The following is a 22,783-nucleotide window of genomic DNA, read 5'->3' as shown; positions in this document are numbered from 1 at the left end:
ACTCCTTGGAAGAAAAGTTATGACCAACCTAGATAGCATATTCAGAAGCAGAGACATTACTTTGCCGACTAAGGTCCGTCTAGTCAAGGCTATGGTTTTTCCTGTGGTCATGTATGGATGTGAGAGTTGGACTGTGAAGAAGGCTGAGCGCCCAAGAATTGATGCTTTTGAACTGTGGTGTTGGAGAAGACTCTTGAGAGTCCCTTGGACTGCAAGGAGAGCCAACCAGTCCATTCTGAAGGAGATCAACCCTGGGATTTCTTTGGAGGGAATGATGGTAAAGCTGAAACTCCAGTACTTTGGCCACCTCATGCGAAGAGTTGACTCATTGGAAAGACTCTGATGCTGGGAGGGATTGGGGGCAGGAGGAGAAGGCGACGACCGAGGGTGAGATGGCTGGATGGCATCACTGACTCAATGGACGTGAGTCTGAGCGAACTCCGGGAGTTGGTGATAGACAGGGAGGCCTGGCGTGCTGTGATTCATGGGGTTGCAAAGGGTTGGACACGAGTGAGCGACTGAAATGAACTGAACTGAACTGAACTGATGATGACAGAACTAGCTAAATTACACAGATACTGAAAAATATTCCAATCACTTTTCTACCTTTGAATTTGAAAAATGACTATAATTTTAAAGAAAAAATTAAAGAAAACTTTAAAATTATCCTAAAATTTAGTACTTTTGAAAATACCTTTAGACCAAAGGTCTTTGGTAAGTCTCTGCAATTTCTTTCTTTTTTGTTTTTTTGTCCATCCAAATTTTCTAATTTAAAATGTTTCAGGAAATTTTAGCCTGCAGGAGTGTGAGATATTTACTACTCAATCCTTACCTTCCATCTCCTGCTTCTCAATATTGAGGCCCACTAAAATAATTTCATCATGATTTCCCAGAACATGAGAAAACAGGTAACTCAGAACAGGAGGATGACAGGGATGTGAGAATTCAACCAGACCAAAGCCAACTGCCCCCCTAACTCTACCTGTTTGAGTCATTATAAAAAATCCTAGCCAGATTCACAATTACTACCAGTTTTCTTCATAGTCATGTTTAAATCACTTCTCAGGGTTGTGGTTCCATCATCTTTAAAGACATTTAGAAGTATGGGGACAGCCAAGATGGCAAGCAAGAACGTAAGACAATGGGAGAAACAAGCCTCTGAAACTAAAGATTGTGTCTTCAAACTGGCTGAAAGCCGTCTTAAATTTTCTCAGGGTAAAGGAGGCTTTCCAGAAAACTGGTAATTAGTGCCTCCTGAAGCTAACTGGTGCAGTTACCAGCGTCTGATGACTGCCTTGATTGGGAAGTAATCATAGTGAGTCTAGCCTAAGGAAAAACTCTTATCTCTTCAAATGTAACATTGTCAGGAGAGTGAGCCACTGGTGGAAGAATGTGGATAAAAGATGGCTCAGACACAATCTGCTTGTTTGGATGCATTGAGTCTGACTCTCTAGCAAATACAACTTGACAACACTTTCCAAAGTTGTCTTTCCAAATCAAAACCATTCAAATACTGAAACTAATCAGCCTAGCTCCTGAAACTGTCTCCCCAGCTACTCACTACCCCATCCCAGGCCTATTGTCCAAATATGAACCTATCTTTGATTTTCTGCCTGGTTTACAAAGGGTTCTCTGACCTCAGACTCATTTCTGACCAACAGAATCTGCTCCCTGGATTTTCTTTGGGTGTGTACATTGTCTTCCGGGAGATCAATTGCCACTTAGCAGTCCTCTCCCTCCAGGCTCCCCAAGCTCTGCTCAGTTTACCTTCTCAGGCAGTCAGAATAAAGTAGGCTCTTGGGAATATGATTAAAATCCACTAAATTGAAAAATCAACAACAAGCAAAAAAGTGACCTATAAGGTAAAGCCAGAATTTGCACCAGCATCCAAACCACTTTCTTCTGAGGGGTGATAGGAAAGAAATATGACAGGGTTCCAAAAGTGATGGCTCCAGAATTTCTTATAGGAGAGTTTACGAATGGAAATCTGGTTAGGAGGCTAAGAGATTTATTTGGAAGCTGCAAGTGCTGTTTTCATAACAAGCACTCTGCTTTTACTTAGATACTTTTTTAAAGTAGTTTGCATCAAAAACTGAATTTTTTGCCTAGAATGTGTATATTTTTTGGAGGTGGAGTAGGTGGAATAGCGGCAATACACCTAAACCATCTTTGTCCTTACATCCTTTCACCACTAGTTTTAAGTGGAAGTAGAATTCCCAGTGGAAATTTGGAAATAATATGATCAAGACAAAGCAGCTTGTTAAAAGTAAAACATAATGGCTCAACTATCCCATATGCAAAGTTTTAAAGAATTATAGTCATCACAAGACCAGTAAGAAAAAGAAAATTGTAGCAGACATTGCCTCTCCCTTTGCTTCTGCTCACCAGAATCTTGATTTTATTCAAGATATTTCTTCTTCCATAATCCCTACCCACCCACCCACTTCAGGAAAAGTGAGCCCCATTCCAGACTCAGGAGTGAATCTTGATTGCCCTTAAGCCATTCACAATCAACCATTCTCAGGCTCTCTGTTCTTGTTGACAGTGTTTGATATAATCATGGACAAATGTCCCAATTATGGCCACTAAAATGGGAGGAGAAGTCTTCTGGGGCAAAGGTTTCCTGGCTCTTCAGACAAGACACAAGGAAGAGGTCTCTTTCTGCTTGAGTGTGGCAGTGTGGAACTTCTAGAGTTATCGGACAGAAGGTCATCTATCTATCCTGCCAGAGGGCAAGGCAAGACAATGCATAAAACTAGGCCTCACTGTACTTAGACTTCTCTACCTCTTGGGCTTCAACTGAAATAAGAAATAGCCTTATTGTCTATGTTACTTTCACTTGGGTTGAATATTCTGTTTTTAGCTAATGATATCCTATTTGATAGTTCACAGAATGGAAGAAAAATGACCTTTTAAAATGTAACATCCTAATATTGCTTTGGAAGGAAAGCATCAATACTGTTGAGGATACAGTGATTCAAGAGAGGCAGAACAAGTGCGCCCAGTGACCAGCACCTACAGGGACACTGCCTAGCTGACTGAGAATAGACCAGTTCAGTTCAGTTCAGCTTAGTCACTCAGTCATGTACGACTCTTTGAGGCCCCATGGCCTGCAGCACAGCAGGCCTCCCTCTCCCTCACCAACTCCCAGAGTCCACCCAAACCCATGTGCATTGAGTTGGTGATACCATCCAGCCATCTCATCCTCTGTCGTCCCCTTCTCCTCCTTCCCTCAATCTTTCCCAGCATCAGAGGCTTTTCAAATAAGTCAGCTCTTCACATCAGGTGGCCAAAGTATTGGAGTTTCAGCTTCAAAATCAGTCCTTCAAATGAACACCAAGGACTGATCTCCCCTAGGGTGGACTGGTTGAATCTCCTTGCAGTCCAAAGGACTCTCAAGAGTCTTCTCCAACACCACAGTTCAAAAGCATCAATTCTTTGGTGCTCAGCTTTCTTTATAGTCCAACTCTCACATCCATACATGACCACTGGAAAAACTACAGCCTTGACTAGACGGACCTTTGTTGACAAAGTAATGTTTCTGCTTTTCAACATGCTGTCTAGGTTGGTCATAACTTTCCTTCCAAGGAGTAAGTGTCTTTTAATTTCATGGCTACAATCACCATCTGCAGTGATTTTGGAGCCCAGAAAAATAAAGTCATCCACTGTTTCCACTGTGTCCCCATCTACTTGCCATGAAGGGATGGGACCGGATGCCATGATCTTCATTTTCCGAATGTTGAGCTTTAAGCCAACTTTTTCACTCTCCTCTTTCACTTTCATCAAGAGGCTCTTTAGTTCTTCCTCACTTTCTGCCATAAGGGTGGTGTCATCTGCATATCTGACCAGTGTTCAACACCAAAGGCCATTTTTAAGACAAAAAAACAAAACAAACTCAAACTCAAATGAACAGAATCGGTAAAGACAAGATCACCTACAAACGTATTATTTGTTTTAATTTTAAAAAAAAGTCTTATTGAGCCAAAATCTGCTTTCATGTTACCATTTTATTCTTCGCTTTTGAGACACAAGGATATTTTTAGATGCAATAAAGTTGAAGGGAATAAAATTACTTTATATGGATATTATTACTCAATTTTCCAGGTTCAAAAGCAAGAATAATATAATTGGACTACTTCTTTGGGATGGGATGAGGAAAAATTTAATTAATGATTATGAGGCCTTCTGAAATTTTATTTGTCACATGAAACTTTTATAATATCACCTCAAACCAACTACCAGTAGTCATTAAGAAATTATAAGAGTGGAATACAAGAATGATGGTTCTTTTTCTCGGTTTATTATTTTTTAGACATTGACAATACTCATAATGTCTTACATTACTGGTTCTCCATAGTCTCAGTTGTAATGATATGGTTTCCTCAAAGGATTATATTTACCCACAGGTGGACTTCAAGGTATAAGGAGTAGGAAAAATTTGTTATTAACAGTTGGTTTGATACATTAAATAGGCATTATAATTCCTCTCATATCAAAATTTGGCAACCCTGTCCATTGAAATTTTAATCCTGTCTTTGCTTATAACTGCCCAGATTTTATTATTTTAATAAAAAATTCTATCTGTATCATCCAGGTTAAAAAATAACATATATCAATTGTCTTGGACACAAATCTGTCAAGCTGATATGTTTCCATTTTCTTCAATCTAATTTACTCAAGATTAATTTGATTTCATACATAGTGAAGAACAAAAACCTCTCATAAATGATGACTCTCACTCCATCCTGTAAAACCCTGATTTTTCAGTTTTCTGAAGTATCAAAAATGTAGCCTCATGCACCATTATACTGTGTAGCTTTTATATGAAGCAATTATATCAAGAAGGCAGTTGTGGGCTACAGTGATACTAACAATAAAGACTTCTAAACTAGAAATTTATTACCACTAGTCTTGTACTTTCCAAAAAGACATTTAAATGAACATAACATATACATCAATATACAGACTGAGTTATTAATTAAGCAAAAGCAAAAATCTAAGACTAGTTTTGGGGATGTCCTTGAGAAATTGGACCTATTTTTTCCCCTTGATATAATGTATTCCACTGAAGTCAAGAGAATTTAAACTTCATTTTATTCTCACAGCAAACCCAGAACAGGTTGAGCAATCACCAATTGTGACTTTTAGTTTAAGAATACAAAGTAAATATTTTCAACAATGTATTTATTTTAGGAGAAAGCTATGAAATACATATGATAAAATTGAAAATCTCAGTTTGCAATTATCACCTCTACAGGAGAAACATAAATTCCCACATAAGGCTGGATATTCCATGTTGGAATACGGCAAGAGAAAATGGGAGTCGCAGTGACCGTGGGTATTGCTTGAGGGGGTCAGGTAACCAGTGTGACTAAGTGAATATGTTAGTGTTCAAATAATAATACTCTTGTTTCTGAGCACTTCTCTCCTCATTAACCACCCTTAGCATACAGCCAGAAATGTAGAACCTGAGACGGGACATACCCAGGCACTGAAACTTTCCAAAAGTTCTGAGACTACATTCTCAGAGGAAAATGCCACCTGCTAATTAAAGCTCTGGTTTTTCCAGGTGGCTCCACAGGTAAAGAATCTACCTGCCAGTGCAGGAGATGCAGGTTTAATACCTGGGTCAGAAGGTCCCCTGGAGAAGAAAATGACAACCCATTCCAGTATTCTCGGATAATCTTAGGGACAGAGGAGTCTGGTGGCCAATAATCTATGAGGTCACAAAAGAATCAGACATGACTCGGTGACTAAACAGCAATTAAGGCTCCAGCATTTGAACTTCTTGCAACATCATCAAGTAAGCGAATTACAGTTGTTTATTATGCTCCTTTCTCTTTCTTCTATCTTGTATTCATCAAAATACAGTCACACGTGTAAGCATACGTTCATTCAAATTTTTTTTAGCGCTTCCCTGGTGGCTCATCAACCTCAGATATGCAGATGATACCACCCTAATGTCAGAAAGCAAAGAGGAACTAAGGAGCCTCTTGATGAAGGTGAAAGAGGAGAGTGAAAAAGCTGGCTTAAAACTCAGCATTCAAAATACTAAGATCATGGCATCTGGTCCCAGCACTTCATGGCACATAGAAGAGGAAAAAGTGGAAACAGGGACAGATACTACTAACTAGCTATTTTGAAAGTCATTAATAGTTAGGGTAAATTGACAATTTTAGTTGAAAAAATATAAAACTAGTGGGTCTTCACAATGTACACCCAGAGGGCCAAAATTGTTAAAATCATGGTGGGTTTTTAAATAGCACTCAAGGTTCAGATCTCCTAAAAGAATGATAATTATGAATCAATATTTTAAAATTTAATAGAGTTATCAAACAATAAAGTAGAAATTACTTGTTATCACTGTATAGTTTTTGCCAAATATTGGCTTCAAATCTGACATAGCTAAGTGGAGCATCAAACAATTTTGTCTCATCTATATGATTAATTCACCAAATGTTAGGAAATTAAAGCCACAATCTCATCTAAGTCTAAAACAAGTAATTAAACTCGTCATGTTACTAATGAAATACAGTCCAAATAGAATTTAAATAGCTTCACAAACATACTGAATAAATAAATAGGTTCAACTGCAGCCAATTCTTAAAAAAAAATGTTTTAGTAAAACATTTAAGCCATATTGTCCAAGATAGTAACCACTAGCCACCTGTGGCTATTCAGCACTTGAAATGTGGCCAGTCCCAATTCAGGTATGCTGTGGTGTGAAGTGCAAACCAGATATCAAAAGATTTTGTGTAAAAAAAGAATGCAATATGCCTCATTAATAATTTTAAATTATTCAGTTCAGTTCAGTTCAGTCACTCAGTCGTGTCCGACTCTTTGTGACCCCATGAATCGCAGCACGCCAGGCCTCCATGTCCATCACCAACTCCCGGCGTTCACTCAGACTCACGTCCATTGAGTCAGTGATGCCATCCAGCCATCTTATCCTCTGTCGTCCCCTTCTCCTCCTGTCCCCAATCCCTCCCAGCATCAAAGTCTTTTCCAATGAGTCAACTCTTCGCATGAGGTGGCCAAAGTACTGGAGTTTCAGCTTTAGCATCACTCCTTCCAAAGAAATCCCAGGGTTGATCTCCTTCAGAATGGACTGGTTGGATCTCCTTGCAGTCCAAGGGACTCTCAAGAGTCTTCTACAACACCACAGTTCAAAAGCATCAATTCTTCGGCGCTCAGCCTTCTTCACAGTCCAACTCTCACATCCATACATGACCACAGGAAGAACCATAGCCTTGACTAGACGGACCTTAGTCGACAAAGTAATGTCTCTGCTTTTGAATATACTATCTAGGTTGGTCATAACTTTTCTTCCAATGAGTAAGCATCTTTTAATTTCATGGTTGCAGTCACCATCTGCAGTGATTTTGGAGCCAAAAAAAATAAAGTCTGACACTGTTTCCACTGTTTCCCCATCTATTTCCCATGAAGTGATGGGACCAGATGCCATGATCTTTGTTTTCTGAATGTTGAGCTTTAAGCTGACTTTTGTACTCTCCTCTTTCTCTTTCATCAAGAGGCTCTTTAGTTCCTCTTCACTTTCTGCCATAAGGGTGGTGTCATCTGCATATCTGAGGTTATTGATATTTCTCCTGGCAATCTTGATTCCAGCTTGTGTTTCTTCTAGTCCAGCGTTTCTCATGATGTACTCTGCATAGAAGTTAAATAAGCAGGGTGACAATATACAGCCTTGACGTACTCCTTTTCCTATTTGGAACCAGTCTGTTGTTCCATGTCCAGTTCTAACTGTTGCTTCCTGACCTGCATACAGATTTCTCAAGAGGCAGGTCAGGTGGTTTGGTATTCCCATCTCTTTCAGAATTTTCCACCATTTATTGTGATCCACACAGTCAAAGTCTTTGGCATAGTCAATAAAGCAGAACTAGATGTTTTTCTGGAACTCTCTTGCTTTTTCCATGATCCAGCAGATGTTGGCAATTTGATCTCTGGTTCCTCTGCCTTTTCTAAAACCAGCTTGAACATCAGGAAGTTCACGGTTCACGTATTGCTGAAGCCTGGCTTGGTGAATTTTGAGCATTACTTTACTAGCATGTGAGATGAGTGTAATTGTGCGGTAGTGTGAACATTCTTTGGCATTGCAAATTATACTATTTTGCACTGTTAAAAATATAATATTAAAATAAATTTTATCTTTTAAAATGTTTTATTATAACTACTTAAAATTTTTAAATTATGTATGTGGCTCACATCACACTTGTATGACACAGCACCGTTCTGGTCATCAACACAATTTACCAATACCCTGGTACATACACATGCTTGAAGTGGTGTGGTGTTGGGAGAAGCTTTCTATTCACATGCAACAGAAGAAACGCATTCCTGTTCAGCTATCTACTTTTTAGAAACTTTGGGGGAAGTGCTCATCTATAGCTACAACTGTAAAATAAATCAGTAAAATAATGCTTTTAAAATGAGGTGTATTGAAGATTAAAATTATAGATATTTGTCATGTCATGTAATAGGTACTCAATAAATATCAATGGTCCCCTCGTCCCTCTTTAACTTAGATTTTTTAAAGTCTATATTTTTGCTTTATAAAATAGAAACAGTATGCATGCCAAAATTATTTATAATATTACTACCGGGGGACAGCTATTGTTATAATTTATGCAAGTAGATAATCTCAGTCTTTTTTTTTCTTTCATGTGGCTAAATGGATGTAACACTTTCAGAGGGAAAGGGGAAAAGAGAATCCATGTTATGTAAACTATTCTGTGGCCTGATTTTTTAATTGCATAGCTACTTACTGCAACTACCTGTGTCATTAAAAATTCTTTAATATAATTATTAATGACAGTGTAGTATTCCATTGTGTGAATATATCTTAATTGATGAAGCTAAATCCCCTATGTGTTGGCTATTTAGTCATTTTGAAGATTTTGCTATCACTAAAGAAAGAAAAATAATATTGAACACTCTCAAAGCCAACTATTTATTTCACTTTTATGATTATTTCCCTTAGGATTATTTCTAAACAGATAAAGATAATTTACACACATAAAGATATGTGATGACATATTGCCAGATTGCCTCGCAAAAGAGTTTGTATACTAATCATGTATAAAAATACCCATCGCTCTCATACTTTTAATCTTGGATAAATTCCTTTTGTGTTTTTCCATTTTATAGGTTAAAATATGAGTATTTTAAAGTTTTTCAATGAGCAGAGGGGTTTTCATAAATTCCTTTGTCATTTATTTGTATTATGCAGAATTCCGTGGACTGCTACCACAGTATCAATTCATCTCCCAGAATCTGACCATATACTCTACATTGAACCACGTGTGTACTAAATCCTCTTAGGGGTTATTCTCATTAGTATCAAAAGTACTGATATCTGTCCCATTTTAAGCAAAACAAATCAACAACATAAAAGTCTGTTCCTACTTTCTTGCTCTCCTTTGAAAAAGGAACTTTTCAAAAGTATTATCAATGCTCTTTGCCTTCGATTGTTTCTTCCCATTCACTTGAATCCAATCCAGTCAGGCATTTGTTACCACTTCTTCAATGAAAATGGTTACCAATGACCTCCATATGGAATCAGCAGTCAACCATCAGTCCTATTTTATTTGACTTTGTGCATCACCCCTCCTTAGCTTACAGTGCTGCCCACTCCCTCTTACCTTGCCTTCTGGAACAGCACGCTTTTCTGGTTTTCTTTGTATTTAACAGACCAAGTATCTCCTTTCTTGGTTACTTCTCTTCATGCTGACACTGTAATGCCAGCAGACCCAAGGAATCAGTCTTATATCTTCTCCTTTGTCCCTTCGCTCACTGTTTTGGTGATCACATCCAATTTCATGCTGGTGACTCACAAACAAGTATCTCCAGCTCTGATCTCTCTCCAGAACCTCAGACTCATAAAACTGACAGCCTTCCCAAAGGCTGTACTTGGACACCTGATGGCCTCAAACTCAGCATTCCAAACCTGAATGCCTGATTTTCCCCTCTGCTTTGCTTACAATCTTCTCCAGCTCAGTTAATGGTAACTTCTTCCTTCCAGTTCCTCAACCACAAAATTTTGGACTATTCTTTTATTGCTCCATTTTCTCACATGCCTTATTAAATAGTAGGTGCTACCGGCATGACCTTTTAAACGTGTCCAAAAGCTGATGATTTCACAATACCTCCACTTCCTAATGCAGGCCATTGTTATCTCCCGCCTGGGCTTTTGAAATAACTTTCTAAAGGTTCAGTCTTCTCTTGCCCCTCCTTTCCTCCATCATAAACACACCAATTGCCAGAGTGATACTGCTAAAACATAACTTAGGTCTTGTTACTCTGCACATTTCCTCACACTTCTGCTTCCAATAGCTTCCCATAGTACTCAGAGTAAAATTGGAAGTTTTAGAAATGGCTGCTGCTGCTGCTGCTGCTGCTAAGTCGCTGCAGTCGTGTCCGACTCTGTGCGACCCCATAGACGGCAGACCACCAGGCTTCCCCGTCCCTGGGATCCTCCAGGCAAGAACACTGGAGTGGGCTGCCATTTCCATCTCCAGTGCATGAAAGTGAAAAGTGAAAGGGAAGTTGCTCAGTCGAGTCTGACTCTTCGCGACCCCATGGACTGCAGCCTACCAGGCTTCTCCGTCCATGGAATTTTCCAGGCAAGACTACTGGAGTGGGGTGCCATTGCCTTCTCTATTGGGCTCTAAATGTCCCACCCTCACTCTTAATACTTAGATTACACTTTCTACCCCTCTCCCATCTATCACTCTGTTCCTGCCACACAAGCCTCCTGCCAGAAATATATCCACCTTAGTAAACATGGCTAGAACACTCATACTCCATATTTCTGCATGACCAGCCCTCTTGCTTCCTTCATGACTTCCCTTCAATGTCACTTTTTCAACTGGGACTATTGCCAAAAATCTATTCAAAATTACAATCTGCCTCCTCCCCCACAACTCCAGCAACTTCTCTTTTACTCTAATGTCTATATTTTTCAGAGGACTTCACCTTCTAATGCACTACTGTGTATAATTTAATTAGGTATTGTGTTTAATTGTGTGTCTCCAACTTGCTTCATGAGTACAGGGGGTTTTGTCTATTTTATGCCAGTAGTTGCTCAACAAATATTTGCTGAAAATATGAAATATAAATAACTTTTATCTCATTTTTCCCTTTTCACTTCTGGCTATTCATTCAATCAATTAATTAGCAAACTGTCTTCATATGTTTTAATGATTTTAACTTTTTATGCCTAATATTTGCCAATATTTCCTATTTATCATTTAATTTTTACCCTTATTATTTTTTTCCTTTAGAAATTCCTTTTTTTAGAATAGATATTATATTCACAGGTTTCAAAATTCAAAAGGTTTAATAAAATGGGGGGACACAATAAAAATCTTCTCTCACACTCAGATGCCCAGTATTCTAGCGCCTGTCCCCAAGGGAACAAATAGTACCAATTTTTTTGTATTTTTCAGACATATAAGCAAATATATATCTGAATATACATATATATAATGAGAGAGAGAGTACACATTTACTTTTTCCTAATTTACAAAATGTGTACTGTACACTGTTAAAAGGTTTGCTTAACCTTATATCACACCCTAATCATCTTGACCCTTGGAGAGTATTTCATATCAGTGAATGCTGAGTAGTATTTACTTTTTATTTTTGGCTGTGCCATGCAGCTTGCAGGATCTTAGTTCCCAGCCCAGGGGAGCTAAGGGTCTCCAGAAGTGAAAGCACAGAGCCCTAATCACTAGGCCACCAGGGAATTCCCTACATTATTTTTTAATCTAGAAAATAATACCTTGTATAGAAACTTACAAAATTAGCCCCTATTGATATTAAGATTATTTTCTTAATCTTTAGCTACTACAATGAATAACCAAAAATAAATTACTATATATTCAAGTATCCTCTGGAGTAAGAAATGGCAACCCTCTCCATATTCTTGCCTGAAAAAATTTCATGGACAGAGAAGCCTGGCAGGCTACTGTCCAAGGGGTCAAAAAAAGAATCAGAAATAAATCATTGTATATTCAAGTGTACAGTTGACCCTTTAACAATATAGAAGGAGGGTGGGATCTTCCCAAGCCAGGGACTGAACACGAGTCTCCTGAGTCTCCTGCATTGGGATGCTGATTCTTTTCCACTGTGCAGCCTTTGTTAAGAAGAACAGAACGCTCTGGGGTTACTCAAAATGTGTTTTTCCCCTTCCTCTACCAGAGCCTTGAGGGGAGTTTTCACAAATATTCACTGTGGATATCTAGTGGAACTCTTTGAGGTAAACTCAAAAAAGTGTGGGGAGTCCCCATGACTAAGGTCCCTAGAATTTTAAATTCTGAGTTGTCCACACTCAGCATCCAGCAATTCATCAATTATAGTGCAGGTTTTTCTACTGCAACCCTGGTTCCTATGAAAGTTTCTGCTAATGGGTTTCTGCTCAGATAATCTGTGATTCTCTACTGTATCACCTGTGTCTCCAGTTTTGGGTGCAGTGATTTGCCCTTGACCTTATTCCTCTAACATATAGAAGAAGAGTTGTTGATTTTCCAGTTTGCTCAACTTTCTACTCCTCATTAGAGCAGAGTAGCAAATGATAAGCCCCTTACTTGCTGGACAGAAACTTAGAAGTCCATACTGATTCTTTAAAGATTTTATACTTGCCTGAGGAAACATCCTGTTAGATGTTATTAAATGTTTATGTCATTGTATATATTTAAATTTTTTCTTCATGATTTCACTGCAGGTAACATGTTTTAAAAGGACTTCTCTACTCCAAGATTACTTAATATTTGTTTTTATTTTTATCTAATTATTTTATGATTTTTTCTTATTCATATTTTAATGCATCTGGAGTTCATTGAGTCACATGAAACAAGAGATCTAACCTCATTTTCTAATTCCCTGTTATTTAGTATTATCATATAAATAATCCAATCTTTCCCTTATAGTATAAAAATGTTACCTTTACATCAAATTAAATTATTATAGATAATCTCTGTATTTCTATTTTGTTCCACTGAGCTGCTACAGACATATAAAATCTTCTAATTTGCTTTAATATTAAATATATATTTATATTTGGTATGCAAGTTTTACCACTCTCCTAGCCACAGTGAAGTCAATTTCACTTCTGTCCTTTATTGTGCCCATCTTTGCATGAAATTTTTCCTTGGTATCTCTAATTTTCTGCCTAGGGACAACCACAATGGTGTGGTCACTCACCTAGAGCCAGACATCCGGAAGGGTGAAGTCAAGTGGGCCCCAGGAAGCATTACTACAATCAAAGCTAGTGGACGTGAGGGAATTTCAGCTGAGCTATTTCAAATCCTAACATATGATGCTGTTAAAGTGCTGCATTCAATATGCTAGCAAATTTGGAAAAGTCAGCAGTGGCCACAGGACTAGAAAAGGTCAGTTTTCATTCCAGTCTCAAAGAAGGGCAATGCCAAAGACTGTTCAAACTAGCATAAATTATATTTGTTTCACAGCTAGCAAGGTAATGCTCAAAATCCTTCAAGCTAGCCTCCAGCAGTACATGAACTGAGAACTTCCAGAAGTATAAGCTGCATTTAGAAAGGCAGAGAAACCAGAGATCAAATTGCTAACATCTGCTATATCTTACAAAAATTTTTCTTATAGAAAAAGCAAAGGAGTTCCATAAAAACATCTACTTCTACTTCATTGACTACATTAAAGCCTTTGACTGTGTGAATCACAACAAATTGTGAAAAATTCTTAAAGAGATGGAAATACCAGACCACCTTACCTGCCTCCTGAGAAACCTGTATGCAGGTCAAGAAGCAACAGTTAGAACCAAACATAGAACAGTGGACTAGTTCAAAATTGGGAAAGGAGTATGTCAAGGATGTATATTGTCATCCTGTTTATTTAACTTCTGTGCAGAATACATCATGTAAAATGCTGGGCTGGATGAATCACAAGCTGGAATCAAGATTTCTGGGAGAAATATCAACAACCTCAGATAAACAGATGATACTATCCTAATGTCAGAAAGCGAAGAGGAACAAAAGAGCCCCTTGAGGGTGAAAGAGGAGGTTGAAAAGGCTGGCTTAAAACTCAGCATTCAAAAAACTGAGATCATGGCATCTAGTCCCATCACTTCATGGCAAATAGATGGGGAAACAATGGAAGCAGTGACAGATTTTATTTTCTTGGGCTTCAAAATCACTGCAGATGGTGACTGCAGCCATGAAATTAAAAGACATTTGCTCCTTGGAAGAAAAGCTATGACCAACCTAGACAGTATATTAAAAAGCAGAACCAATACAATATTGTAAAGTAATTGGCCTCCAATTAAAATAAATAAATTTAAATTTAAAAATAAATAAATAAAAAGCAGACACATTACTTTGCCAACAAAGGTCTGTCTAGTCAAAGCTATGGTTTTTCCAGTAGTCATGTATGGATGTGAGAGTTGGACCAAAAAGAAAGCTAAGCGCCAAAGAATTGATGCTTTTGAACTGTGGTGTTGGAGAAGACTATCAGCGTCTCTTGGAGACACAAGGAGACCAACTTGCTAAAGGAAATCCTAAAGGAAATCAACTCTGAATATTCATTGGAAGGACTGATGCTACAGCTGAAGCTCTAATAAGTTGGCTACCTGATGGGAAGAGATGACTAATTGGAAAAGATCCTGATTTGGGGAAAGATTGAGGGCAAGAGGAGAAGGGGGTGACAGAGGATGAGATGGTTGGATGGCATCATCAACACAATGGGCGTGAGTTTGAGCAAACTCCAGAAGATGGTGAATGACAGGGAAGCCTGGCATGCTGCAGTCCATGGGGTTGCAAAGAGTTGTACATGACTGAGCATCTGAACAACCACCCCCAGTTATTCTTCATTCTGAAACTTTGGGCAATTTCACAACCTTAATCTTCCTAATATATATTCTGGAATAATGTTCAACAATTCTTCAATTCCAATTGTATTAAATTAACAGATTAAATTCATGAGTCATGGGTATTTTGAAATCAGATCAACTATTGAATAAAATTAGGAATTTTACAGTCAACCTGATTTAAAACTTTAATATGGACTAATTGCTTTTGGAAATGCAGCAATGAGGTTGGTTTCCCATGCTATTCAAACAAGGTACCAAGCCAGCTTCCCCATGTTATCTGTACCCTCTCCTCTCCTTGTTTGCTGCTTTCCTTCACCCACAACACGGCTGCCAGCAGCAACCACAGTTGTGTACTTTCCTGGTAGAACCCCAGTGAAAAAAAATACACTACTTCTCACCTGTATCTAACAAAAGCTCTGACCTTTGCTCTGATTTGGACCACATTTTGCTGTGGCCTGAGGAAATGAAGTTACTGACTGGTACACACTCCCAGCTAGGGTGTACCTTTGGATCTGGGGATGGAATCATTCCAATCCAAACTGGCAAGCTGCTACTAAATAGGAGCAGTTAAATGTTGGGATTAACCATGATTGCAATGAAAATTTTTTATAATTTAAAAATGTCCCTCAGATCTTTCAGCCTTCTTAGTCATAGCAGTAGGCATCTATTTAAAATATACACACACTAACTTGTACAGGTGTGCACATACATGTATACAAGCTATGCAAATTCTTACAAGGCCTAAAAACTAGAACCAAAAGGTGAAATGGTCTTATCAAAATAATGGCAGATATTGACAAATGAGAGTTAGACATATAAGTCATTGTGCTAGATAGAACAGTATATTTACGTGACTTACTCACCAACAGCCAGAGATTTCTAATGCCCACCACCTCTGTAGTTATTCAGAATAGCCTATTTATTCTCTTTCTCCTCAATAAAACTACTTCTGAAATCTCATTCAATTTTATTGGTGTTTCATCATTCACTGCCAGCATATTTGTCGTAGTCTCTGCAGTTGGCATTTGTCTATAATTTGGTCAGGGTAAATGTGCATATGTCCATTCCCCTCAATATTCCAAGCCTTCTCAAAGGGAAGGATACATTCTAGTCTAGTCTGCCTTTTGAACCCCTTACCAAGGAGCTTAGCAGCGACCACTGTATACTAAGGATTACTGAATAAATATTCATCAGGTAAAACATATCATTAGCTATATGAAATTTATTCTGGATAATTATATGTAACAAACAGACTATTAAACTAGAATTTATGAACCCATATTCTTCCAAAGTAGTTTTCTACTGCTCTCATAACAGGACTTGCCACTCTCACCTCATTGTTTTCACCTTTCATTCATCTCAATTGCACAGTCATTTATTTAGAAGCTGCTATGTGCCAGGATATGCTTGGTGCTAAGGATACAAATATTGCCAATTACTTTGTCTTCTAGGGTTTACAGCCTCAGCATTGAATATACCTTCTGGGAAGGTTCTCACCAGTGCCCTTCTGTCTTATTTTAACCCTATGCATTCCTCAGATTCCATAGTGAATCTTACTTCTTCCATCAAGTCTTTCTGAGCTATTTTTCCTTCAGTGCTGCTTCTTTGTGCAGAAATCTTAGCATATTGATCTCATTCTCTAATCTCAGTAATGGCAATGGAGCTGTGAATCTCAGTCTGTACTGAGTGGTGCAGGGTTACCCAAAAGAAGAGCACAGATTGACTTTAGATTCAAACAGAGGTAAGAAAACGTGTTGTAAAGAATAGATCCTAGTGGAAGGGAGCTGATACAGGCTGCTAAGGCAAATCTTCCCCGTTTAGGAGCCATTAACCTAGAAATACCACAGTCTCAGCCAGCTTTCCTGGGGGACAAGATGCCATCTGGGAGGAAAGGTCATGGGGCAGCCAACCCGCTTTAAAACGACAGTCAGGTTTACCTCCCTTCATGGCACAATCATTCTAATTACTAAAAACACCAATAGGAAACACAAAAACCCCCTCATCCTTGCTGGATAAGTTCTAAAATCTCTTTAACAAGGTTGGGGTGGGGAAGGGAGAAAGGATGTTTATTTTACAATTAGAGACAAACTAAGTACATGGTTAATATTTCACTGTGATTGAGTTTCAATTAAAGTATAATTAATCAATAAATAAACTATTAATTATATATTATTAATATTTTCTCAGCTTTATTACAAGATGGGAAGAAAGGAAGACAGAGAGGCAGGGGGGTTTTAGGAGACCAAAAACATGTCTGCCTATGAGGATCATGTGACCGTTGCCACAGAGAAGTAAGAAAGCAGCTTAGGTCTTGAAAGACACAGACTTCACCTAGGATTGCCTTTCCGAGAGCTGAGACACACAGAAGCTGTCACAGAGGAGTCTGGATCAAGAAGGTAAGAAAGCAAAGAGCTCTGGTTGGTAAGATTTAAGATTGTCCTTGTTATTAATTTCTTAACACTAGTAATTTCACATAGAAGAGCTTCATTCACAAGCAATTCATTAAGAAATATAATAAATACTACTATTTGCTGGATGTTCATTGGAAGGACTGATGCTAAAGCTGAAACTCCTCATGTGAAAAGTTGACTAATTGGAAAAGACCCTGCTGCTGGGAGGGATTGGGGGCAGGAGGAGAAGGGGATGACAGAGGATAAGATGGCTGGATGGTATCACCGACTCGATGGACATGAGTTTGAGTGAACTCCGGGAGTTGGTGATGGACAGGGAGGCCTGGCGTGCTACACTTCATGGGGTCTCAAAGAGTCGGACACGACTGAGCGACTGAACTGAACTGAACTGAACTGAATATTTGCACATTCATCATCTTTCATTTCAAAGGAAGTGTCTTTTACTTCTAATTTACTATAACTATGTTCCTTCAATAGTGTTTCTTTCTTTTTAAAAGTACATTCTTTGGGGAAAATTTTGAATTCAATATAATAGAGTAAAAAACATGTTTTCCTACAAAATGTTCCCCAGAAACTTTATATACTTAACACTATATGAAGTAGGTTATTGATTTGACCCAGGGTGTCATTTCTCAGTTTGTTCATTAAATGAATTTTAATATAGAATTTACACTAGAGAAGATGGACTTGCCAACAAGAATTTTAAGTCACTTAGCATTATAGTTGTTACTCAGAAGAGGATTGTCATTCTCATGATACAATCAAAAGTCATTTTCTTATTGCCATTTATAGCAAAATGGATGGACTTAGAGATTATCTTACTAAGTGAGGTCAGAGAAAGACAAATATTACATGTTATCATTTATGTGTGGAATCTAAAAAATAATAAATGAATCTATGCACAAAATAGAAACAGACTCACAAACATAGAAAACAAACATATGCTTACCAACGCAGAAACGAGTGGAGAGATAAATTTGGAAAATGGGATTAACAAACTACTACACATAAAATAGATAAGCAACAGGATTTACTCTATGGCACAGGGAACTATATTCAATATCTTACAATAACACATAATGGAAAATAATCTGAAAAATATATATATATAGCTGAGTCACTTTGCTATACACCTGAAACTAACACAAAATTGTAAATTAACTAAACTTCAATTTTAAAAGTGGTGCATTTTCTAAAAAAGTTTATAAAACATGTTTTATGTTCAATATAAGGCAAAATCATGGTAGATTATAGATAATTACATGGGTATATTTTCCACTGTAATCAATTTTTAGTACTGATTTTTAAATTTCCACTGAAGAGGAGCTCATATCTTGAAATGAAAATTCAGTTATCAAAAATTCATGTTTTAAAAAAATTCATGTTTAAAAACAATAATAACCGTACACAAATTTTTTAAATCATTACTTCAGGGAAATTACTTTGCAGAAAAAATAAGAAAACCTCTCTTTTCAACAAACAATCAATTTAAACATTTATTGGTAGACTATATTCTAAGCACAAGGTGTTTATAAAAATGGTAAATCAGAAGTATAGTGACCCCTAAAAAAATAAAAATTTGATGACAAAAATCTACATAATTGAAGAAGTTTTAGCTTATCACCTGCATATGTCTTCTAACTGCAGATCAAAATCTTGAAGTTTCTTTTGATATTTCTCTGTAAAGTTACAGAACTCATTAAGGATTGAAGATTTCAAGTCAGGGTATGGACATTCCAAAGTTTCTAATTCCATGGGCAGTTCACTAAGCAGGTTACTTCTTTCTTCTGAAGAATGATCTAATATCTGAAAAAAAAATTTATATGATTGTTCTATTTAATATAAATGACAAATTGATAGATTACTATCTGTATTGCACTTACTTTCATGCTCCAGTCTGAAAGATAATTTTCTATTTTCTGTTGCTCTAGCCTAAGTTGTTCATAGACAGCTTTCAATTGTTTCTTCACGAAATCAACCTATAGGACATTTAGAGCAAGTGGTATGCAAATTATTGATTTATTCAATATTAAAATTTAAAGTCATAGAAATTTTTCTCAAAAGTCAATAAGTGATGACAAATTAAATAAGTGAAAGTTCCCTTCAGGATCCATGGAGGAGCGTTCAAGAGATGTCATATCCAGGCAGTGTCCATCAAGCAAAGGAGTTTTAAAGGGGCTTCTAGACATATAACCCCAAAATGAGTTCAATTATAGCCACTCTGCACTCACCGTGAGTTTTGTTTGTGATAAGGCAGAAAGCTTACCAGACTGCCTCTGTTTCAATCACCCCGCTCCTTTTCTCACATCCTTGTTCCTAATCCCCAGAAAAGCATTGATTTTTAATGTTCATTTTTAATTATTTATGAAAGCAATATGACAATGCTATAAAAATAACTAAAAAATAGAGTAAGAAAACAATGAGCTAAAAGCCTACACACCGTGGCAACCATGATAAGGGAGTTTATGCTCTAGTCAGGGGAGGTGGTAAGCAAACTCATAAAAAAGTAGGTGAGAAAGTATCAGGAGGAGGTAAGTGAGGTATAAACTGGGTGAGGGGATAGGGAGTGACTGGGGCTTCTCTCGTATGAGTGGTCAGTACAGGCATCTCAGAAGAAAGGACATTAAAGCTAAGACTAAAAGACGAAAAGAGCCATCAGTGGGACAGAAGAAAGAGCCCATGCAAAGGCCTTGAGACAGGAAGGAGTCTGGCTTATGTGAGGAATAGGAAGAAGGTCAGCACTGTTAGGACAAAGTCTAGTAGGGAAAGCAGGGTATCAGATAGATAGTGAGACTAAAGAGGTGGAAGGTGGGGTCAGATGCATGGGGAGTTTTGGTACCAGGTACTCAACGCACAGTGAGGCTAAGAGATATCAAAATGTCAGAGCTTGGAGCAGAGAAAGGCTTACTACAGGGCCCTGCAAAGAGACAGGTGGCTCATGCCTTAAAAAACCCCAAACTTCCCAAAAGCTTATAGCAAATCCATTTTTAGAGGAAAGGTGAGGGAGGGGGATAGTTAGTTGTTGCAAAATTCTAGTGTCAGATCCTTGGTTCTCCAAGTTAAGTCATGATCAGGTCACAAAGATCATGCAGACCTCCACTGAAACAAGTGATAGTCTCTGTCCTAACAAGAAAGAGCAAAGTCCCAAGGTTCCACTTCTCCCCTCCCACCAAGATCCAGACCCTGGCTAGGAGGAGGGAGTCCCTGTGCCAGCCAGTTACCTTGCCTGGGAGCATTAGTCCAGCAAGCAGTCTGGGTCCTCCCACCAGTGTTCAGGCCTGGCTGAGGAGGCAGACCTCAGCTGGTGGCACCTTCAGGGTCTACTCTCCAGGCCTTGCCCAGCCATCATCACTGAGGAACAAGAAGCTCAGGACCCAGCTGTCATGTGGCCCAAAGCTGGGGGGACCTGGTCCTATAGATGGCAGCCCATGGTGACTGCCACCACCATTAGGTCTAAAAGGTGGGGATTGGGGAGAAGTTTGCCTTTGCTTCAGGGCCTGGGCCTAGCCAGTGGGTGGCCACGGTGAAGGTTCTGGAGCTTGCAGGACACAGCCCTAACCCTTTCCCCACATCTACCAGCTCACCTGCCAGCTAGAGGTCAGAGGGCCTGGAGCACCCCAGAGAGGGTGGCGATCCACTTCTCACCACACTTTGTGCTGTGAGGACCACCTCATGGCTGACTGCTGGTGGAGTGGGACTTGTAACCACAGCGCTAATGGTCACCCCCTAATGGTCACATGCTAACAGTCTCTTAGGATCTCGCTCTAACAGGCTCTCTTTAAAGGTCTCACGCTAAGGATCTTGCGCTAAAGGTCAGGAGCTCAGGCTGCACACTTGCCCCACCCCTATTACAGGAGGAACCCTGGCCAGTAGGAGCCCTGAGGGGATTTACCAGGAGGATGACTTGATCCCTGTCCCTAGGATAGGATCTCAGAATACACTGGAAGGAGGAGAAAGGAGGAAAGCAGGATTATGTGGTTATTGTAACATTTCTAGGTGAGAAATGAGCATGTTGGACAGATTCAGGAATAGAATTTGCTATACATTCTATTTGAGCACACAAAACATGCACGTTTATCTCAGACTCTTCCAAATATTACAGTATTAAAAGTAAAGGAGATATACTGACCTCTTCCAATACTTTCACAGAGTTAGATTCACTGTGTGAGTGTGAATACTGTGAAATGTGATGCTGTCTGTATTTTAGATCTTCTCTCAATTGCTGAATAGGATTTATTACATTTTTAAGATATGTGCACCATTGTTCTGATAACTCCTGTTCTATGGTGAAACAAAATCAAAGCAACATATTATTAAGTTTCTTCAAGAACAGGTCATTAAGATGCAGAGTTTTGGGATTCCTTTAGAAAAAAACAAACAGCAGTTAATATTAAAAGAAAATGAAATGTATGCCCCACTTTCATCTTTAAAACAAAACTCCCCTTTAAATGTGGGACCAAGAAAAAAACAAAACCTACCAAAATTCATAAGATCAGAAAGACATTCATTTCCAATGTTCTCTTCATTGAATAAGGATTTTAATTCAGATTCCATTTTGTATCTGAAATAGACATTATCTTAATCAATTATATTATAATCATAAACATATATACAAGTTAAAAAATAACTAGCAGTAGAAATATTCAATCTAATGTGGTTTCATTCACCTGTTCATTAATTCAGACAGCATACTACATTCCTAACGCTGATTAGATAATCTCCAAGACACTGAGATAGACAGAAGTATGGCTGCATACCTCAGAAGTAACAGCATTAGCAAGGCAAGGACAGGATACATTCTTGCACTATTTCAGGTGGAAAGAGCAGTGGAAAGTGGGGAGCCACTGAGGGATATTAAGCTGACCACACCAATTCAGATCTGTGTTTCAGAAAGATTTCCAAGGCAACAAGATGGAGGATGGGCTGGAAGGAGGGTGGTCGATAAAAATGGAAGATGAAGAGGGGATCAGGCAAATCTGGACCAACAAGGAGGTTATTTTAAAAGTTCAGAGATGAGAAGGTCCTGACCTAGGGAAATGGGAGTAAAAGTATATATTTTATATACCAAAAATATAGTAAATCTTAATAAACTTTTGCTATATTATTTAAATATAGTCATTTTAGAGCAAAACCATGACCAGCACTAAATGGACATAAAAATACTGTACTCAATCCCTTATTTATGGCAGGTTTAATAAAGATCATAAAGAGTTTTGATTTATTATGATTGTTAAGATACGACTCTGATGCTGGGAGGGATTGGGGGCAGGAGGAGAAGGGGATGACCGAGGATGAGATGGCTGGATGGCATCAGGGACTCGATGGATGTGAGTCTGAGTGAACTCTGGGAGATGGTGATGGACAGGGAGGCCTGGCGTGCTGCGATTCAAGGGGTCACAAAGAGTCGGACATGACTGAGTGACTGAACTGAACTGAACTGAACTGAAGATACAATAATTTAAATGGTATAAAATAAGAAAACAGTAACAATTATAACACTTTAATATGGTTA

The 22,783-nt window shown here is 38.4% G+C and overlaps 1 protein-coding gene across 1 annotated transcript in view; it reads right to left on the bottom strand.

The window, feature by feature from the left end:
• Positions 1–21,797, bottom strand: part of CCDC148 (coiled-coil domain containing 148) — a 201,484-nt gene extending 179,687 nt beyond the window's left edge. The window contains 3 exon segments of the mRNA XM_052636231.1: positions 18,896–19,077; positions 19,155–19,250; positions 21,750–21,797. Coding sequence (XP_052492191.1) covers positions 18,896–19,077; positions 19,155–19,250; positions 21,750–21,797 — 326 coding nt within the window.
• Positions 21,798–22,783: the final 986 nt, after the last annotated feature.

This window comes from Budorcas taxicolor, chromosome 2, assembly GCF_023091745.1.
Source record: "Budorcas taxicolor isolate Tak-1 chromosome 2, Takin1.1, whole genome shotgun sequence".
Classification (NCBI taxonomy): domain Eukaryota; kingdom Metazoa; phylum Chordata; class Mammalia; order Artiodactyla; family Bovidae; genus Budorcas; species Budorcas taxicolor.
The sequence above is the reverse complement of the archived record's forward strand: the minus strand, read 5'-3'. Positions and strand labels throughout refer to the sequence as shown.